The sequence below is a fragment of the Phyllobates terribilis genome, unplaced genomic scaffold (genome assembly GCF_046119375.1).
Source record: "Phyllobates terribilis strain yellow unplaced genomic scaffold, ASM4611937v1 Scaffold_11__3_contigs__length_659146591, whole genome shotgun sequence".
Classification (NCBI taxonomy): Eukaryota; Metazoa; Chordata; class Amphibia; order Anura; family Dendrobatidae; genus Phyllobates; species Phyllobates terribilis.
Genome location: NW_027362771.1, coordinates 586,960,590 through 586,980,825, shown reverse-complemented (window position 1 = coordinate 586,980,825; position 20,236 = coordinate 586,960,590). Strand labels below are relative to the sequence as shown.

Here is a 20,236-nt window from a genome sequence, read left to right as displayed (position 1 = left end):
GCAGAGATGAGCTTCTTATGAATGCAGCATGCTATGATATCCATTAGGTGGCAGAGATGAGCTTCTTATGAATGCAGTATGCTATAATATCCACTTGGTGGCAGAGATGAGCTTCTTATGAATGCAGTACGCTATAATATCCACTTGGCAGAGATGAGCTTCTTATGAATGCAGTATGCTATAATATCCATTAGGTGGCAGAGATGAGCTTCTTATGAATGCAGTATGCTATAATGTCCACTAGGTGGCAGAGATGAGCTTCTTATGAATGCAGTACGCTATAATATCCACTTGGTGGCAGAGATGAGCTTCTTATGAATGCAGTATGCTATAATATCCATTAGGTGGCAGAGATGAGCTTCTTATGAATGCAGAATGCTATAATATCCACTTGGTGGCAGAGATGAGCTTCCTATGAATGCAGTACACTATAATATCCACTAGGTGGCAGAGATGAGCTTCTTATGAATGCAGTATGCTATAATATCCGTTAGGTGGCAGAGATGAGCTTCTTATGAATGCAGCATGCTATAATCTCCACTTGGTGGCAGAGATGAGCTTCCTATGAATGCAGCATGCTATAATATCCACTAGGTGGCAGAGATGAGCTTCTTATGAATGCAGTATGCTATAATATCCGTTAGGTGGCAGAGATGAGCTTCTTATGAATGCAGCACGCTATAATATCCACTAGGTGGCAGAGATGAGCTTATGAATGCAGTATGCTATAATATCCATTAGGTGGCAGAGATGAGCTTCTTATGAATGCAGTACGCTATAATATCCATTAGGTGGCAGAGATGAGCTTCTTATGAATGCAGCATGCTATAATATCCATTAGGTGGCAGAGATGAGCTTCTTATGAATGCAGTACGCTATAATATCCATTAGGTGGCAGAGATGAGCTTCTTATGAATGCAGTATGCTATAATATCCATTAGGTGGCAGAGATGAGTTTCTTATGAATGCAGTACGCTATAATATCCATTAGGTGGCAGAGATGAGCTTCTTATGAATGCAGTATGCTATAATATCCATTAGGTGGCAGAGATGAGCTTCTTATGAATGCAGTATGCTATAATATCCATTAGGTGGCAGAGATGAGTTTCTTATGAATGCAGTACGCTATAATATCCATTAGGTGGCAGAGATGAGCTTCTTATGAATGCAGTACGCTATAATATCCATTAGGTGGCAGAGATGAGTTTCTTATGAATGCAGTATGCTATAATATCCATTAGGTGGCAGAGATGAGCTTCTTATGAATGCAGCATGCTATAATATCCATTAGGTGGCAGAGATGAGCTTCTTATGAATGCAGTATGCTATAATATCCATTAGGTGGCAGAGATGAGCTTCTTATGAATGCAGTATGCTATAATATCCATTAGGTGGCAGAGATGAGCTTCTTATGAATGCAGTATGCTATAATATCCATTAGGTGGCAGAGATGAGTTTCTTATGAATGCAGTATGCTATAATATCCATTAGGTGGCAGAGATGAGCTTCTTATGAATGCAGTATGCTATAATATCCATTAGGTGGCAGAGATGAGCTTCTTATGAATGCAGTATGCTATAATATCCATTAGGTGGCAGAGATGAGTTTCTTATGAATGCAGTATGCTATAATATCCATTAGGTGGCAGAGATGAGCTCCTTATGAATGCAGTACGCTATAATATCCATTAGGTGGCAGAGATGAGCTTCTTATGAATGCAGTGTGCTATAATATCCATTAGGTGGCAGAGATGAGCTTCTTATGAATGCAGCACGCTATAATATCCATTAGGTGGCAGAGATGAGCTTCTTATGAATGCAGTATGCTATAATATCCATTAGGTGGCAGAGATGAGCTTCTTATGAATGCAGTACGCTATAATATCCATTAGGTGGCAGAGATGAGCTTCTTATGAATGCAGTATGCTATAATATCCACTAGGTGGCAGAGATGAGCTTCTTATGAATGCAGTATGCTATAATATCCATTAGGTGGCAGAGATGAGCTTCTTTTAAATGCAGTATGCTATAATATCCATTAGGTGGCAGAGATGAGCTTCTTATGAATGCAGTATGCTATAATATCCATTAGGTGGCAGAGATGAGCTTCTTTTGAATGCAGTATGCTATAATATCCATTAGGTGGCAGAGATGAGTTTCTTATGAATGCAGTACGCTATAATATCCGTTAGGTGGCAGATATGAGCTTCTTATGAATGCAGTACGCTATAATATCCACTAGGTGAGAGAGATGAGCTTCTTATGAATGCAGTATGCTATAATATCCACTAGGTGGCAGAGATGAGCTTCTTATGAATGCAGTACGCTATAATATCCACTAGGTGGCAGAGATGAGCTTCTTATGAATGCAGTGTGCTATAATATCCACTAGGTGGCAGAGATGAGCTTCTTATGAATGCAGAATGCTATAATATCCACTAGGTGGCAGAGATGAGCTTCTTATGAATGCAGAATGCTATAATATCCATTAGGTGGCAGAGATGAGCTTCTTATGAATGCAGTATGCTATAATATCCATTAGGTGGCAGAGATGAGCTTCTTATGAATGCAGTATGCTATAATATCCACTAGGTGGCAGAGATGAGCTTCTTATGAATGCAGCATGCTATAATATCCATTAGGCAGCAGAGATGAGCTTCTTATGAATGCAGTGCGCTATAATATCCACTAGATGGCAGAGATGAGCTTCTTATGAATGCAGTATGCTATAATATCCATTAGGTGGCAGAGATGAGCTTCTTATGAATGCAGTGCGCTATAATATCCACTAGGTGGCAGAGATGAGCTTCTTATGAATGCAGTACGCTATAATATCCACTAGGTGGCAGAGATGAGCTTCTTATGAATGCAGCATGCTATAATATCCACTAGGTGGCAGAGATGAGCTTCTTATGAATGCAGTATGCTATAATATCCATTAGGTGGCAGAGATGAGTTTCTTATGAATGCAGTATGCTATAATATCCATTAGGTGGCAGAGATGAGCTTCTTATGAATGCAGTACGCTATAATATCCATTAGGTGGCAGAGATGAGCTTCTTATGAATGCAGTATGCTATAATATCCATTAGGTGGCAGAGATGAACTTCCTATGAATGCAGTACGCTATAATATCCATTAGGTGGTAGAGATGAGCTTCTTATGAATGCAGTACGCTATAATATCCATTAGGTGGCAGAGATGAGCTTCTTATGAATGCAGTATGCTATAATATCCATTAGGTGGCAGAGATGAGCTTCTTATGAATGCAGTATGCTATAATATCCATTAGGTGGCAGAGATGAGCTTCTTATGAATGCAGTATGCTATAATATCCATTAGGTGGCAGAGATGAGTTTCTTATGAATGCAGTACGCTATAATATCCGTTAGGTGGCAGAGATGAGCTTCTTATGAATGCAGTACGCTATAATATCCACTAGGTGGCAGAGATGAGCTTCTTATGACTGCAGTATGCTATAATATCCACTAAGTGGCAGAGATGAGCTTCTTATGAATGGAGTATGCTATAATATCCACTAGGTGGCAGAGATGAGCTTCTTATGAATGCAGTACGCTATAATATCCGTTAGGTGGCAGAGATGAGCTTCTTATGAATGCAGTACGCTATAATATCCACTAGGTGGCAGAGATGAGCTTCTTATGAATGCAGCATGCTATAATATCCACTAGGTGGCAGAGATGAGCTTCTTATGAATGCAGTATGCTATAATATCCATTAGGTGGCAGAGATGAGCTTCTTATGAATGCAGTATGCTATAATATCCATTAGGTGACAGAGATGAGCTTCTTATGAATGCAGTATGCTATAATATCCGTTAGGTGGCAGAGATGAGCTTCTTATGAATGCAGTATGCTATAATATCCACTAGGTGACAGAGATGATCTTCTTATGAATGCAGCATGCTATAATATCCACTAGGTGGCAGAGATGAGCTTCTTATGAATGCAGTATGCTATAATATCCACTAGGTGGCAGAGATGAGCTTCTTATGAATGCAGTATGCTATAATATCCACTAGGTGGCAGAGATGAGCGTCTTATGAATGCAGTATGCTATAATATCCGTTAGGTGGCAGAGATGAGCTTCTTATGAATGCAGTATGCTATAATATCCACTAGGTGGCAGAGATGAGCTTCTTATGAATGCAATATGCTATAATATCCACTAGGTGGCAGAGATGAGCTTCGTATGAATTCAGTATGCTATAATATCCACTAGGTGACAGACATGAGCTTCTTATGAATGCAGAATGCAATAATGTCCACTAGGTGGCAGAGATGAGCTTCTTATGAATGCAGTACGCTATAATATCCACTAGGTGGCAGAGATGAGCTTCTTATGAATGCAGTATGCTATAATATCCATTAGGTGGCAGAGATGAGCTTCTTATGAATGCAGTATGCTATAATATCCATTAGGTGGCAGAGATGAGCTTCTTATGAATGCAGTATGCTATAATATCCATTAGGTGGCAGAGATGAGCTTCTTATGAATGCAGTACGCTATAATATCCATTAGGTGGCAGAGATGAGCTTCTTATGAATGCAGTATGCTATAATATCCACTAGGTGACAGAGATGATCTTCTTATGAATGCAGCATGCTATAATATCCGTTAGGTGGCAGAGATGAGCTTCTTATGAATGCAGTACGCTATAATATCCACTAGGTCGCAGGGATGAGCTTCTTATGAATGCAGCATGCTATAATATCCACTAGGTGGCAGAGATGAGCTTCTTATGAATGCAGAATGCTATAATATCCACTTGGTGGCAGAGATGAGCTTCTTATGAATGCAGCATGCTATAATGTCCACTAGGTGGCAGAGATGAGCTTCTTATGAATGCAGTACGCTATAATATCCACTAGGTGGCAGAGATGAGCTTCTTATGAATGCAGTATGCTATAATATCCATTAGGTGGCAGAGATGAGCTTCTTATGAATGCAGTATGCTATAATATCCATTAGGTGGCAGAGATGAGCTTCTTATGAATGCAGTACGCTATAATATCCACTAGGTGGCAGAGATGAGCTTCTTATGAATGCAGTATGCTATAATATCCACTAGGTGGCAGAGATGAGCTTCTTATGAATGCAGTATGCTATAATATCCACTAGGTGACAGAGATGATCTTCTTATGAATGCAGCATGCTATAATATCCGTTAGGTGGCAGAGATGAGCTTCTTATGAATGCAGTACGCTATAATATCCACTAGGTCGCAGAGATGAGCTTCTTATGAATGCAGCATGCTATAATATCCACTAGGTGGCAGAGATGAGCTTCTTATGAATGCAGAATGCTATAATATCCACTTGGTGGCAGAGATGAGCTTCCTATGAATGCAGTACTCTATAATATCCACTAGGTGGCAGAGATGAGCTTCTTATGAATGCAGTATGCTATAATATCCATTAGGTGGCAGAGATGAGCTTCTTATGAATGCAGTGCGCTATAATATCCACTAGGTGGCAGAGATGAGTTTCTTATGAATGCAGTACGCTATAATATCCGTTAGGTGGCAGAGATGAGCTTCTTATGAATGCAGTATGCTATGATATCCACTAGGTGGCAGAGATGAGGTTCTTATGAATGCAGAATGCTATAATATCCGTTAGGTGGCAGAGATGAGCTTCTTATGAATGCAGTATGCTATAATGTCCGTTAGGTGGCAGAGATGATCTTCTTATGAATGCAGTATGCTATAATGTCCACTAGGTGGCAGACATGAGCTTCTTATGAATGCAGTGCGCTATAATATCCACTAGGTGGCAGAGATGAGCTTCTTATGAATGCAGAATGCTATAATATCCACTTGGTGGCAGAGATGAGCTTCCTATGAATGCAGTACACTATAATATCCATTAGGTGGCAGAGATGAGCTTCTTATGAATGCAGTATGCTATAATATCCATTAGGTGGCAGAGATGAGCTTCTTATGAATGCAATGTGCTATAATATCCACTAGGTGGCAGAGATGAGTTTCTTATGAATGCAGTACGCTATAATATCCACTAGGTGGCAGAGATGAGCTTCTTATGAATGCAGAATGCTATAATATCCGTTAGGTGGCAGAGATGAGCTTCTTATGAATGCAGTATGCTATAATATCCACTAGGTGGCAGAGATGAGCTTCTTATGAATGCAGAATGCTATAATATCCGTTAGGTGGCAGAGATGAGCTTCTTATGAATGCAGTATGCTATAATGTCCGTTAGATGGCAGAGATGATCTTCTTATGAATGCAGAATGCAATAATGTCCACTAGGTGGCAGAGATGAGCTTCTTATGAATGCAGTACGCTATAATATCCATTAGGTGGCAGAGATGAGCTTCTTATGAATGCAATGTGCTATAATATCCACTAGGTGGCAGAGATGAGTTTCTTATGAATGCAGTACGCTATAATATTCGTTAGGTGGCAGAGATGAGCTTCTTATGAATGCAGTATGCTATAATATCCACTAGGTGGCAGAGATGAGCTTCTTATGAATGCAGTATGCTATAATATCCGTTAGGTGGCAGAGATGAGCTTCTTATGAATGCAGTATGCTATAATGTCCGTTAGGTGGCAGAGATGAGCTTCTTATGAATGCAGTATGCTATAATGTCCACTAGGTGGCAGAGATGAGCTTCTTATGAATGCAGCATGCTATAATATCCGTTAGGTGGCAGAGATGAGCTTCTTATGAATGCAGTATGCTATAATATCCACTAGGTGGCAGAGATGAGCTTCTTTTGAATGCAGTATGCTATAATATCCACTAGGTGGCAGAGATGAGCTTCTTATGAATGCAGTATGCTATAATATCCGTTAGGTGGCAGAGATGAGCTTCTTATGAATGCAGTATGCTATAATATCCACTAGGAGGCAGAGATGAGCTTCTTATGAATGCAGTGCGCTATAATATCCACTAGGTGGCAGAGATGAGCTTCTTATGAATGCAGTGCGCTATAATATCCACTAGGTGGCAGAGATGAGCTTCTTATGAATGCAGTATGCTATAATATCCATTAGGTGGCAGAGATGAGCTTATGAATGCAGTATGCTATAATATCCACGAGGTGGCAGAGATGAGCTTCTTATGAATGCAGTATGCTATAATATCCACTAGGTGGCAGAGATGAGCTTCTTATGAATGCAGTATGCTATAATATCCACGAGGTGGCAGAGATGAGCTTCTTATGAATGCAGTATGCTATAATATCCACTAGGTGGCAGAGATGAGCTTCTTATGAATGCAGTATGCTATAATATCCACGAGGTGGCAGAGATGAGCTTCTTATGAATGCAGTATGCTATAATATCCACTAGGTGGCAGAGATGAGCTTCCTGGCTGCAGCTCACTCTTGATGGTGGTGGGATGAGCACCGTTGTCATCAATGTTCTTCTGGTATTGCAAAAGAAAAGACATTACAAAGCTTCTCCTATACTTTGCAATGGGTTATAATGAGTAGAGTGACATCCCTGAAAAAAATGGAAACTACACTTACTGCAAACACGGACATGTGAGGGCGGCCTAAGGCGCAGTAGTGAGCGCTGCATTTTTCTGCATGCAATCTTTTTTTGTCCACCAGGTGTCAGGCTGCGCTCATGTGGCTGCTGACTTTTACCCCTCTAGTGTCAGGGTTCTTAGAGGGGCTCCCTGACCCTCAGCGGTGCCCCCTATTGTAATAACAATACAGTAGTACAATAGACCACTTTTAACCCTTTCCTGAAATGGGGGTTTTCCATTTTTGTGCTTTCATTTTTTCTCCTTCTTCCAAGAGTTGATATAGTAATATGAGGGGTTTTGTTTTTTGGGGGACCAGTTGTGCTTTTGATTGACACCATTCATTTTATCACGTAACACACCGGGAACCGGGGGAAAAAATTCCAAGTCTGACAAAACAGCAGAAAAAAAGCGCAATTCTGTAATTTTTTTTATTATGGTAATAATGAGCCGACAGTAGGATCCTCCGGGTGAGATTATTGCGGTGACGCCGTACACCACGCACAGTTTGTTTGTCTCTGTTCTGCGTAGGATAAAAAATGTGGGGGGAAATATAAATGCTTGTGGCCATTTTTTGCCACTTTCTACTGTATTTATTAGACCCCTACATGATCTGCCATCATTTGATCACTTGTGCTATATACAGCGATACCACAGTGTGGCAAAAATCATGCTCTGCTATGAACACCAGCCACAGGAGACCCCCGAATGTCACAGCAGCCCACCAGCGCCTGCGGTCCCCACCCAGCGATCCTGAGACTCAGAGAGAACGTGGGCAAAACTGCCGGAAAGTGCAACTTTCTCCACTGAAATAACAAAAGTGCAAAAAAGAAAAATGCCCAGTTATGAAAGGGTTAAAGTGAAACCCAGTTTTGTCTTATTTCTTAAAGGGGAAGGACAATGTTCACCTTCCCTTACAATTCTGCTTGCATAGTGCCTGACTCCACCCACCCTGATCACATGGTCATGATGTCATCAAAGTTCCCTTAACCCCAGCTCTGCTGCACATGAGAGCACAGTGAGGACCTGCAGCCTCTAGTATCTGGGGAACATGGCGCAGGGGTCGCTGAAGCTGAAGGCGAAGCCGAAGAAGAACACGGCCAAGAAGCCTGCGGGAATGAGGAAGGGAGGTGAGTGAGAGAGCACCCTGGGACTACGTCTCCCAGCATGCCCTGCTGCACACTGATTGGTTAGCGCTTGCTGCCATGTGTTACATATGGAGTAGCCCTTCCCCAGTATCAGTGCCGCTCTCTTTGGAGGAGGCTGGAGCCTGTTGCTCTCAGTATTTTGCCCTCCTGTACACACCATATCCATCGATTAAGGAAAAGCGAGAGGCCTTCGCCGACAAGTTCCCAGGAGTAAAACCAGCGCCTGAACGTTGTCTGCAGAGTTTGGTTCAGAAATCGCATCGAACCGACTGACACAAACCTGAAATCAGCGAAACCTCCGGCGGTCGGGACGGCTGAAGTCCTGCCTGAAATTCAGCAGCGGATTGCAAGTCAGAAATGAACTTGGAGTTTGTCTCGGCAAGTTATATGGCGATCACATGTCAGCGAGCGCTGAAATCCCTGGACCTCAAACTGCCGAATAGCGTAACCCCTGAGGAAGCCTAAGGCTGCGTGCACACAATGCAGAAATCTTCCTGAGCATTTCTGCATCTCCCTGGCAGAAAAATGCATGCAGTTTCTACATGCGTTTTTTATGCGTTTTTTTCAATGCATTGTATAGGCAAATCTGCATGCAGAAACGCACAAGAATTGGTCATGTCAGGATTTTTTTCTGCGAGTAAAATCCACGCAGAAAAAATCCTGACCATGTGCACAGAACTTGCAGAATGTCATGGGGATAAGGTATGCAATGCGTTTCTGGAGCGTTTCTGCGCTGCAAATCCGCACCAAAAACGCATCGTGGGCACACAGCCTAATACAGCGAAACGCAGAAACTGCCATACATTACTGCTGGATACAAATGTAACAAACCCTCAGCTGTGAAAATGTACAGGTTCTGGATGTAAATCTTTTCATTCACTGACAGCAAGCAGAGACATTGCAACTTAATGACAAAGCATGTTAGAATCTTGAAACTTTTTTAAAGGGATTGTCCAGCTGTGTGACTGCAGACTGTGCGAGCGAGCGGCGTGATTTCCCATTATTGCTGTTGCAAGTGAACTGCTTTTATGCAATTTCCATACATGTGGCCACCTGCTGACTAGACGTGTTCCTTTTCTCTCAATTTACTTTTTTTGAGATTAGTCAGATAAGACTAGTCTGCATGTGTCAGCGTGTATGCAAATTGAATGCATGCAGTCATGTGACCACACATCAGCACCACTGCACGCTGTCAGGATTCATAGAGTGACTGAAGACTCTCAAATCTGGACACCCCCTTTAAGCTTTAGCTAGCAGTGGAGGAGCCATTTAAATGTTACTCCTTTAGAAGCAGGATGGTGATTATAAGGGGGGGGGGGTAGTGTGTCCCCTTATTATATACCTGGGCACACTTATTAGAAGGGGTAGTCACTGTTTCTAGTGAGCCCCTCCAGGTATTGACTTAGGGGAAATATGGCCGCCTCCAATGTTTTCATTTGGTGTTAATTATGTCTTCACAGCTCGAGTCATCGCACCCAAGAAAGGCCGAATTATCCACCAGCAGAAACTGAAGAAGGTGAGCGACCACATAATGGCAGAAACTTTGTCCTAGGGAGTCGGCCGCAGCAGTGCGTGTACAGGACGTGTGCGCAGTCTCCTGTGCATGTCCCTCGCTCCATTATACGGGAGACCTACTAATGACATGCCAGGCTCAGACCTGAGGCTGAACTACTGAATTTGTAAAGGGTCGTTTTGTCATCGGACCCCCCTGACGAGTAGTTTGCAGTCCGATCGAAGCTTCCAATTTTTCTCTTGTGGGAGTGTCACTCCCAGTAATATAGGCTGGATGTGAAGTCTGTGTGAGGGTACATCTGTCTTCAGCACAGCTTCTATCCTGCACTTATTTCCTCATATGCATTCCTCATCATCTATAGCCTTGATTTTCTAGATACTTATATACGTCTATGAGGCTGTTGAGTTTGTCAGGAGACCCCCCTCGGCTGGTCTGCGTGTAGATGGAGGTGTGAATGTAGCCTTACACTGAAAGAAGGAAGAGGGAGAGTCGTTGGGAGCTTTGACAGATTTGTAACACTTTTGCAGAGAAATGAGCTAGATAAAGGACTTACAGACAGTATGGAGGACCAGCAGAGAGAGCGCCCCCTCTGTCACATTCCCACAATACAGTGCACCATCTGTTAACCCTTATTTATTCCTTCTCCAGAACCTGGAAGTACAGATCCGAAGTAAGATCGAGCACGACGTCACCATGAGAGCCGCTGCCAACATGCCCAAGAAACTCGCCCTACTAAAGACCCCGCAAACGGAGAAACAAGAGAAGGGCGCCCCCGCTGGAGGAAGCAAGGCCTGACCCTCTGCGCTGAGACCTTCCTCCTGGGTGATCTCCTGTATATATTGCATTATCCATAAATAAATGTATATGGTCCCTTTAAATGCGTCCGGCTGCTTAATTACAAATCCCCCCACGCCCACCACGATGTCCTCAGTCTGAATAGAGTGCGAGCTCCTAGGAACAAAAAGCCTTTGTGAAAAAAATCATCTACAATAATAGCAGCTTTGTGCCAGGGGTGGCGCTGCGTTGGCGATGTCACCCTGAGACCAGAGGCACAGACTCCTCTTATCTTGTGTATAATGTAAGGTTGTTGTGATGGAGTATATAAGAATATGGCCCCGGTCGTATACAGTCATCAATTGTCTCCTAAGAAATGGTGTATCTGGATGTGCCGGCAGCCATTTTGCAGATGTTCACACTGCCTCAGAGAACATGGCAGCTTGTTCCCCCTTGCAACAGTCTCCATTTTTCCAAGTGCAAATAAAATAATGAAAACTGCATTCTGATTGGTTGTTATGGGAAACAGACACTGTATATTTATGAGACCGCGATGGCGCCACTTTGTTTCTCTTCTGGCGCCTCTGATGTGTGAATTAGACGGGTCATTTAGGAAAAAAAAATCACATGTCCTCCATGTGCAGTGCGGCGCCTGTCGCTCTCTACCTGTCCTCCCGTGTGTAGCGTGGGGTCTGTCGCTCTCTACCTGTCCTCCCGTGTGTAGCGCGGGGTCTGTCGCTCTCTACCTGTCCTCCATGTGTGTAGCGCGCGGTCTGTCGCTCTCTACCTGTCCTCCATGTGTGTAGCGCGCGGTCTGTCGCTCTCTACCTGTCCTCCATGTGTGTAGCGCGCGGTCTGTCGCTCTCTACCTGTCCTCCATGTGTGTAGCGCGCGGTCTGTCGCTCTCTACCTGTCCTCCATGTGTGTAGCGCGCGGTCTGTCGCTCTCTACCTGTCCTCCATGTGTGTAGCGCGCGGTCTGTCGCTCTCTACCTGTCCTCCATGTGTGTAGCGCGCGGTCTGTCGCTCTCTACCTGTCCTCCATGTGTGTAGCGCGCGGTCTGTCGCTCTCTACCTGTCCTCCATGTGTGTAGCGCGCGGTCTGTCGCTCTCTACCTGTCCTCCATGTGTGTAGCGCGCGGTCTGTCGCTCTCTACCTGTCCTCCATGTGTGTAGCGCGCGGTCTGTCGCTCTCTACCTGTCCTCCATGTGTGTAGCGCGCGGTCTGTCGCTCTCTACCTGTCCTCCATGTGTGTAGCGCGCGGTCTGTCGCTCTCTACCTGTCCTCCATGTGTGTAGCGCGCGGTCTGTCGCTCTCTACCTGTCCTCCATGTGTGTAGCGCGCGGTCTGTCGCTCTCTACCTGTCCTCCATGTGTGTAGCGCGCGGTCTGTCGCTCTCTACCTGTCCTCCATGTGTGTAGCGCGCGGTCTGTCGCTCTCTACCTGTCCTCCATGTGTGTAGCGCGCGGTCTGTCGCTCTCTACCTGTCCTCCATGTGTGTAGCGCGCGGTCTGTCGCTCTCTACCTGTCCTCCATGTGTGTAGCGCGCGGTCTGTCGCTCTCTACCTGTCCTCCATGTGTGTAGCGCGCGGTCTGTCGCTCTCTACCTGTCCTCCATGTGTGTAGCGCGCGGTCTGTCGCTCTCTACCTGTCCTCCATGTGTGTAGCGCGCGGTCTGTCGCTCTCTACCTGTCCTCCATGTGTGTAGCGCGCGGTCTGTCGCTCTCTACCTGTCCTCCATGTGTGTAGCGCGCGGTCTGTCGCTCTCTACCTGTCCTCCCGTGTGTAGCGCGCGGTCTGTCGCTCTCTACCTGTCCTCCATGTGTGTAGCGCGCGGTCTGTCGCTCTCTACCTGTCCTCCATGTGTGTAGCGCGCGGTCTGTCGCTCTCTACCTGTCCTCCCGTGTGTAGCGCGCGGTCTGTCGCTCTCTACCTGTCCTCCCGTGTGTAGCGCGCGGTCTGTCGCTCTCTACCTGTCCTCCCGTGTGTAGCGCGCGGTCTGTCGCTCTCTACCTGTCCTCCCGTGTGTAGCGCGCGGTCTGTCGCTCTCTACCTGCCCTCCCGTGTGTAGCGCGCGGTCTGTCGCTCTCTACCTGCCCTCCCGTGTGTAGCGCGCGGTCTGTCGCTCTCCACCTGTCCTCCCGTGTGTAGCGCGCGGTCTGTCGCTCTCCACCTGTCCTCCCGTGTGTAGCGCGCGGTCTGTCGCTCTCTACCTGTCCTCCATGTGTGTAGCGCGCGGTCTGTCGCTCTCTACCTGTCCTCCATGTGTGTAGCGCGCGGTCTGTCGCTCTCTACCTGTCCTCCCGTGTGTAGCGCGCGGTCTGTCGCTCTCTACCTGTCCTCCCGTGTGTAGCGCGCGGTCTGTCGCTCTCTTCCTGCCCTCCCGTGTGTAGCGCGCGGTCTGTCGCTCTCTACCTGCCCTCCCGTGTGTAGCGCGCGGTCTGTCGCTCTCTACCTGCCCTCCCGTGTGTAGCGCGCGGTCTGTCGCTCTCTACCTGCCCTCCCGTGTGTAGCGCGCGGTCTGTCGCTCTCTACCTGTCCTCCCGTGTGTAGCGCGCGGTCTGTCGCTCTCTACCTGTCCTCCCGTGTGTAGCGCGCGGTCTGTCGCTCTCTACCTGCCCTCCCGTGTGTAGCGCGGGGTCTGTCGCTCTCTACCTGTCCTCCATGTGTGTAGCGCGGGGTCTGTTGCTCTCTGCCCTTTTTTTCCTGGTGACCTCCTCTCTTCTACCGCAGACATCATTGAATATTAATGTAATATTGTGTACATTACTAGACGTCTCTGGAGACCATGTTTTTCTTGGGAGGGGGTATTCTTTAATTTTAATCCCCATGTCGCCCATGTTCCAACTCTCTACATGCAGAAGTGACACAGTGTCAGTCTATTGTCATAAGGATTAATGGCATGTTCACCATCACCTGCTCTCTGCATTGTCTCTCGCTGGGCCTGACATATGGGGAATCACTGCTCGAGGGGAGGAAATGACAATCTGCACATTGCAAATTAAAAAATAATCACGCCCCCACCATCTCAAAAATGTATTCAGACTCTCAAATAATTTCATGGTGTTTCGTGGCTACGTCTTCATTGCTGGGGTGCCTCAAGAATCAGGCCTGAAAAATGGCCGCTGTCACTGTGACTCCATGGATTAGCTCAGCAGACGGTATCACACTCTGTAGGCCTAGATACACTAGCTCAGCAGATACGATCAGTACAATAGGTTTAAATAATCACATAATAGGCTTAGATACAGCAGATCACCAGACACTATCATTCACAATAGGCTAACATACTGATTTAAATAGGCCGAGTGCACTTTTATGTGCACAGAACGATTGTTAATGCGATCGTTCTGAGCATACAGAACACCATTGTTCTCAGCAACACGTCCTGCTTACACACATTTTAAGCAAGCTTAAACATTTCACCCAACAAACAAGCATTTTGCTCATTCGATGGTTGATTGGTGACCTATTGAGACAGGTCTATTATCAGAAATGAACATTCGTAGGGCAGGAGCAGATGACAATATTTTCTCTCATCCGAGAGAATCGGGTTAATTATGTCAATGGCACTCTGGTCAGAGTATGATTCTCTCGGATGAGAGGATGGGAAAAAAATGTCTCCATTTTCTCCATGGTGTCAGTCCGCAGAAATCGGACTGCACTCAGATGTCATCCGAGTGCGGTCTGATGTTTCCCACGCACTCATTGACTTGCATGGCCGAGTGCGATCCCAATATCAGATCAGACTTGGGCATGCTGCAATTTTTTTCCTTGGACAGTCTCTGAAAAAATCTGACATGTGCACGGCCCTATAGAATAACATTGGTCCGAGTGCAGTCTGGTGTTTTATCAGATCACGCTCAGATCGAAAATACGCTCGTCTGCACCTGCCCTTAGGCTTAGATACACTAGTCCAGCAGACACAATCACATATAGATACCGCAGCTTTCATTCCTTTTGCCCATCCTGTCCTGTCAATGAATGGGACCCTGGAGCCCCCCATAGCTACATACATTGCACTGCTATGTGCGGAGCGGCTTTTTCCTATGGATCTGCTGGAGATAATTCAATCTTTTTCCTCCATTAAGTTCTTAGCAGCCTCCAGGCTGGGGCGCACGCACAATAGACTAGCATCATCTGCCCGGCTTAGTTGTCACCGGCCTCATTGTCTCCTGGGGACAATGCAGATCTCCTGTGTCTCATATGAATGGGGGCAGATACCACAGATTTATACCCCGTCCCCTATATCCAGAGCCTGTGGCATTACCCCGAGCACCGGGATCTCATGTGCTTTATTCCTTCCTCTTATATAATGCTCGGAAACTACAAACACCGCAGTATCATGGAGGATAATACGGATATTATGTGCAAGCGCTGAACACCGGATTTTATTTCGAGCTGAAGGCCGCTGTTCTCCGTGGTTCTTCGAACTGATAACCTTTGGCATAACAGATGGGGGAAATCACTGTAAAGCCATTATAGAATATGTCTGGGGGGTATAATAAACGCCGTCTGTTTATATGAAGCTGCATTTTACTTCTTACATGTCATTGAATTCTCTAAAAAAATATAATTTTACTTTTTCTTTATTATTTTCTCTAACTGCTGCACATTCACAGCTTTCACTAGTCATGTCCTCTGTCAAATTGTATGACTGTCATTGTAGACGTGCAGTATATACAGTACAGACCAAAAGTTTGGACACACCTTCTCATTTAAAGATTTTTCTGTATTTTCATAACTATGAAAATTGTACATTTACACTGAAGGCATCAAAACTATGAATTAACACATGTGGAATTATATACTTAACAAAAAAGTGTGAAACAACTGAAAATATGTCTTATATTCTAGGTTCTTCACAGTAGCCACCTTTTGCTTTGATGACTGCTTTGCATACTCTTGGCATTCTCTTGATGAGCTTCAAGAGGTAGTCACCGGAAATGGTCTTCCAACAATCTTGAAGGAGTTCCCAGAGATGCTTAGCACTTGTTGGCCCTTTTGCCTTCACTCTGTGGTCCAGCTCACCCCAAACCATCTCGATTGGGTTCAGGTCTGGTGACTGTGGAGGCCAGGTCATCTGGCGTAGCACCCCATCACTCTCCTGCTTGGTCAAATAGCCCTTACACAGCCTGGAGGTGTGTTTGGGGTCATTGTCCTGTTGAAAAATAAATGATGGTCCAACTAAACGCAAACCGGATGGAATAGCATGCCGCTGCAAGATGCTGTGGTAGCCATGCTGGTTCAGTATACCTTCAATTTTGAATAAATCCCCAATAGTGTCACCAGCAAAGCCCCCCCACACCATCACACCTCCTCCTCCATGCTTCACGGTGGGAACCAGGCATGTAGAGTCCATCCGTTCACCTTTTCTGTGTCACACAAAGACACGGTGGTTGGAACCAAAGATCTCAAATTTGGACTCATCAGACCAAAGCACAGATTTCCACTGGTCTAATGTCCATTCCTTGTGTTCTTTAGCCCAAACAAGTCTCTTCTGCTTGTCGCCTGTCCTTAGCAGTGGTTTCCTAGCAGCTATTTTACCATGAAGGCCTGCTGCACAAAGTCTCCTCTTAACAGTTGTTGTAGAGATGTGTCTGCTGCTAGAACTCTGTGTGGCATTGACCTGGTCTCTAATCTGAGCTGCTGTTAACCTGCGATTTCTGAGGCTGGTGACTCGGATAAACTGCTCTTACCGTAAAGAACCCTTTCCTATGCTGGTGCTGAAACCTTTTCTCTTCCAGTCTTAGTGAATGCCCTCTTGTTACCGTAATATCCCTCCTTTTGAACAAATCCCGGGCAAGATCTCTATACTGTCCCCTAACATATTTGTACACATTTATTATGTCCCCCCTCAACCTTCTCTTTTCCAGGCTGAATAGTCCTAGTTTTGCCAACCTCTCTGGGTATTGCAGTCCCTCCATTCCCTTTATTAATTTTGTTGCCCTCCTTTGTACCTTTTCAAGCTCATTTATATCCTTTCTATATATTGGGGCCCATAACTGAGCACAGTATTCCAAGTGTGGTCTGACCAGTGCTTTGTACAGTGGAAGAACAATGTTCTCATCCTTTGCAGCTATACCTCTTCTGATACATCCCATTACCCTGTTTGCCCTTACAGCAGCCGCCTGACTTTGGGCACTCCAATTTAGTTTGCTATTAATCAAGATGCCCAAGTCCTTCTCCATCTCTGAATTCCCCAATGATTTCCCATTCAGTGAGTACTGGTGACTTCCAGTTTTCCTTCCCATATGTATGACCTTACATTTCTCCTCGTTAAACCTCATTTGCCATTTAATGCTCCACCTACCCAGCTTATCCAAATCCCTCTGTAGGTCTGCACTGTCCTCTTTTGTATTAATTGTTTTACATAACTTTGTGTCATCTGCAAATATTGATATTTTACTATTTATCCTGTTGACTATGTCGTTAATAAAGATATTAAATAACATTGGGCCTAGTACAGACCCCTGTGGTACCCCACTAGTGACGCTTACCCAATCTGAGTATATTCCATTTATAACCACCCTCTGCCTTCTATCCTTTAGCCAGTTAGCTACCCACTTGCAGACATTTTCCCCCAGCCCCATCATTCTCATTTTGTATACCAACCTATTATGTGGCACGCTATCGAACGCTTTTGAGAAGTCGAGATACACGACATCCACTGGTTCCCCCTGATCTACTCGAGAGCTAACCTCCTCGTAGAAGTCAATCAGGTTTGTTTGGCAGGAGCGATTCCTCATGAATCCATGTTGGTTCGGGATTAAAAGATTATTAGCATCAAGATGCTCCGTAATTGCCTCTTTAATGAAGCTTTCAAAAATTTTGCCCACAACGGACGTCAGACTCACCGGCCGATAGTTTCCGGCGTCACTTTTCGCTCCCTTTCCACATGTGTTAATTCATAGTTTTGATGCCTTCAGTGTGAATGTACAATTTTCATAGCCATGAAAATACAGAAAAATCTTTAAATGAGAAGGTGTGTCCAAACTTTTGGTCTGTACTGTATATATAGACTATAGGTCAATACAGACTGCATGGGGATGACCGGTCGCCAATATCATAGTTCTGTCCTTTTACGTCTTCATGTTGTCGCTGCACATCTCCCATTCACATGTGCTGCCGACAACGATGATCACCATCTGCTCGGCGGCAGCACGTCTACACCGGTCTAAATTGGCCTTTGGTCATATATTCTGTCAGATAAATGTAACCAGAAATATTAAAGTCACGTTAAAATATTAATGGTGTCGGTGAAGTGACCATATTAAAACAAAAATGTAAGCAGACATATTTAAAAAAAAAAACAATAATCAGGCATCAAAAAAATAATATAAATCAATAAAAATATTTGAAAAAAAAAAAATAATAATAATAATGCAACATAAAAAATAACTTAATTTTTGATTGGCACGACAACGCCTGGCAGCCATTTTGCCGGCTTCTTTTGTACCATGTCGTTGCCCTTTGCCATTTCACCTGTCACCGCATCTTTGTGGCGTCCTCACAGCCGATGGCGTCGCTCTTTCTCAGCGTTGGTGTCTAGGCTTTTTGTGTCCCATGTGTTTCTGCATTGTGTGTGATGTCTCCTCTCAGATAAAGTGATTAATTAGTGGTAACAAAGAGAAGGTGCTCACAATGAGTTTGGATGTGAATTTCCATTAACCCATGGAGACTTCTCATGTAAATCAGGGTCCACAGCTCCTTTTATTTAGTAACAAGAGGTCTCCATATCCTGTGTAGTGTCATCCAGGAAAATTTCCACTCAAATAGTTAAAAGTGCGGCCATATTGAATCCCTTTTTTTCACCATAGAAATATCCCTGAATTTCATTTACATTAGGCACCCATGTGTTGTTTTCTGCATCCTCTCTCAAATCACCTCTGGCTCTACATTATTCATCACTATGACTACTTGGCACTTACTGGGGGCAGCCATTTTGTGTATTACAGCCAGCAATAGACTCCGAATAATGACACAAAGTAGAGTGAAAGGCAACACGTGTACATCAAACGCAAACCTGTTAGACATGCAATGTATAAAGAAACATATTGAAGAGTGAAGTAACTAGAGTCCGGTGGGCCCCTCTGCCCCGCATGTAGGTCAGATGCATGGGCCCTATAGGGCTCTAAATCCTATAAGGACATACTTGTTGCTCCCCCCTCCCGCATCATGTAGTAATGTCCCCCATCTTGTACTAATGTCCCCCATACTGATATTTATGCCTCCCATTCTGATATATAAGTCCCTCATCCTGGTATATATGTCCCGCAACCTGGGCCCATCCCGGCACATATGTCCCCCATCCTGGTATATATATCCCCCATCCTGGTATACATGCCCCTTATCCTGGACCACATCATGGCATATATGTCCCCCTTCCTGGTATACATTTCTCCCATCCTGGTATACAGTCATATGAAAAAGTTTGGGCACCCCTATTAATCTTAAGCTTAATGTTCTATAAAAATTGGTGTTTTTGCAACAGCTATTTCAGTTTGATATATGTAATAACTGTTGGACACAGTAATGTTTCTGCCTTGAAATGAGGTTTATTGTACTAACAGAAAATGTGCAATCTGCATTCAAACAAAATTTGACAGGTGCATAAGTATGGGCACCTCACCAGAAAAGTGACATTAATAGTTAGTAGATCCTCCTTTTGCAAAAATAACAGCCTCTAGTCGCTTCCTGTAGCTTTTAATGAGTTCCTGGATCCTGGATGAAGGTATTTTTGACCATTCCTCTTTACAAAACAATTCCAGTTCAGTTAAGTTTGATGGTCGCTGAGCATGGACAGCCCTCTTCAAATGATCCCACAGATGTTCAATGATATTCAGGTCTGGGGACTGGGATGGCCATTCCAGAACATTGTAGTTGTTCCTCTGCATGAATGCCTGAGTAGATTTGGAGCGGTGTTTTGGATCATTGTCTTGCTGAAAGATCCATCCACTTTGTAACTTCATATTTATCACTGATTCTTGAACACTATTGTCAAGAATCTGCTGATACTGAGTGGAATCCATGCGTCCCTCAACTTTAACAAGATTCCCAGTGCCAGCATTGACCACAAAGCCCCAAAGCATGATGGAACCTCCACCAAATTTTACTGTGGGTAGCAAGTGTTTTTCTTGGAATGCTGTGTTTTTTTGCCACCATGCATAACGCCTTTTTGTATGACCAAATAACTCAATCTTGATTTCATCAGTCCACAGGACCTTCTTCCAAAAAGAAATTGGCTTCTCCAAATGTGCTTTTGCATACCTCAGCCAACTCTGT

At 44.6% G+C, this 20,236-nt stretch overlaps 1 protein-coding gene across 1 annotated transcript; it reads left to right on the top strand.

Annotated features, from left to right (window-relative positions):
* The first annotated feature begins 8,455 nt into the window (after positions 1-8,455).
* CUNH19orf53 (chromosome unknown C19orf53 homolog) lies at positions 8,456-11,055 on the top strand. The gene is made up of 3 exons (XM_073650969.1): positions 8,456-8,646; positions 10,125-10,180; positions 10,826-11,055. Exons 1-3 carry the CDS (start codon positions 8,568-8,570, stop codon positions 10,970-10,972), a joined length of 282 nt encoding a protein of 93 aa, XP_073507070.1. The 5' UTR covers positions 8,456-8,567; the 3' UTR covers positions 10,973-11,055.
* The last annotated feature ends 9,181 nt before the right edge of the window (positions 11,056-20,236 follow it).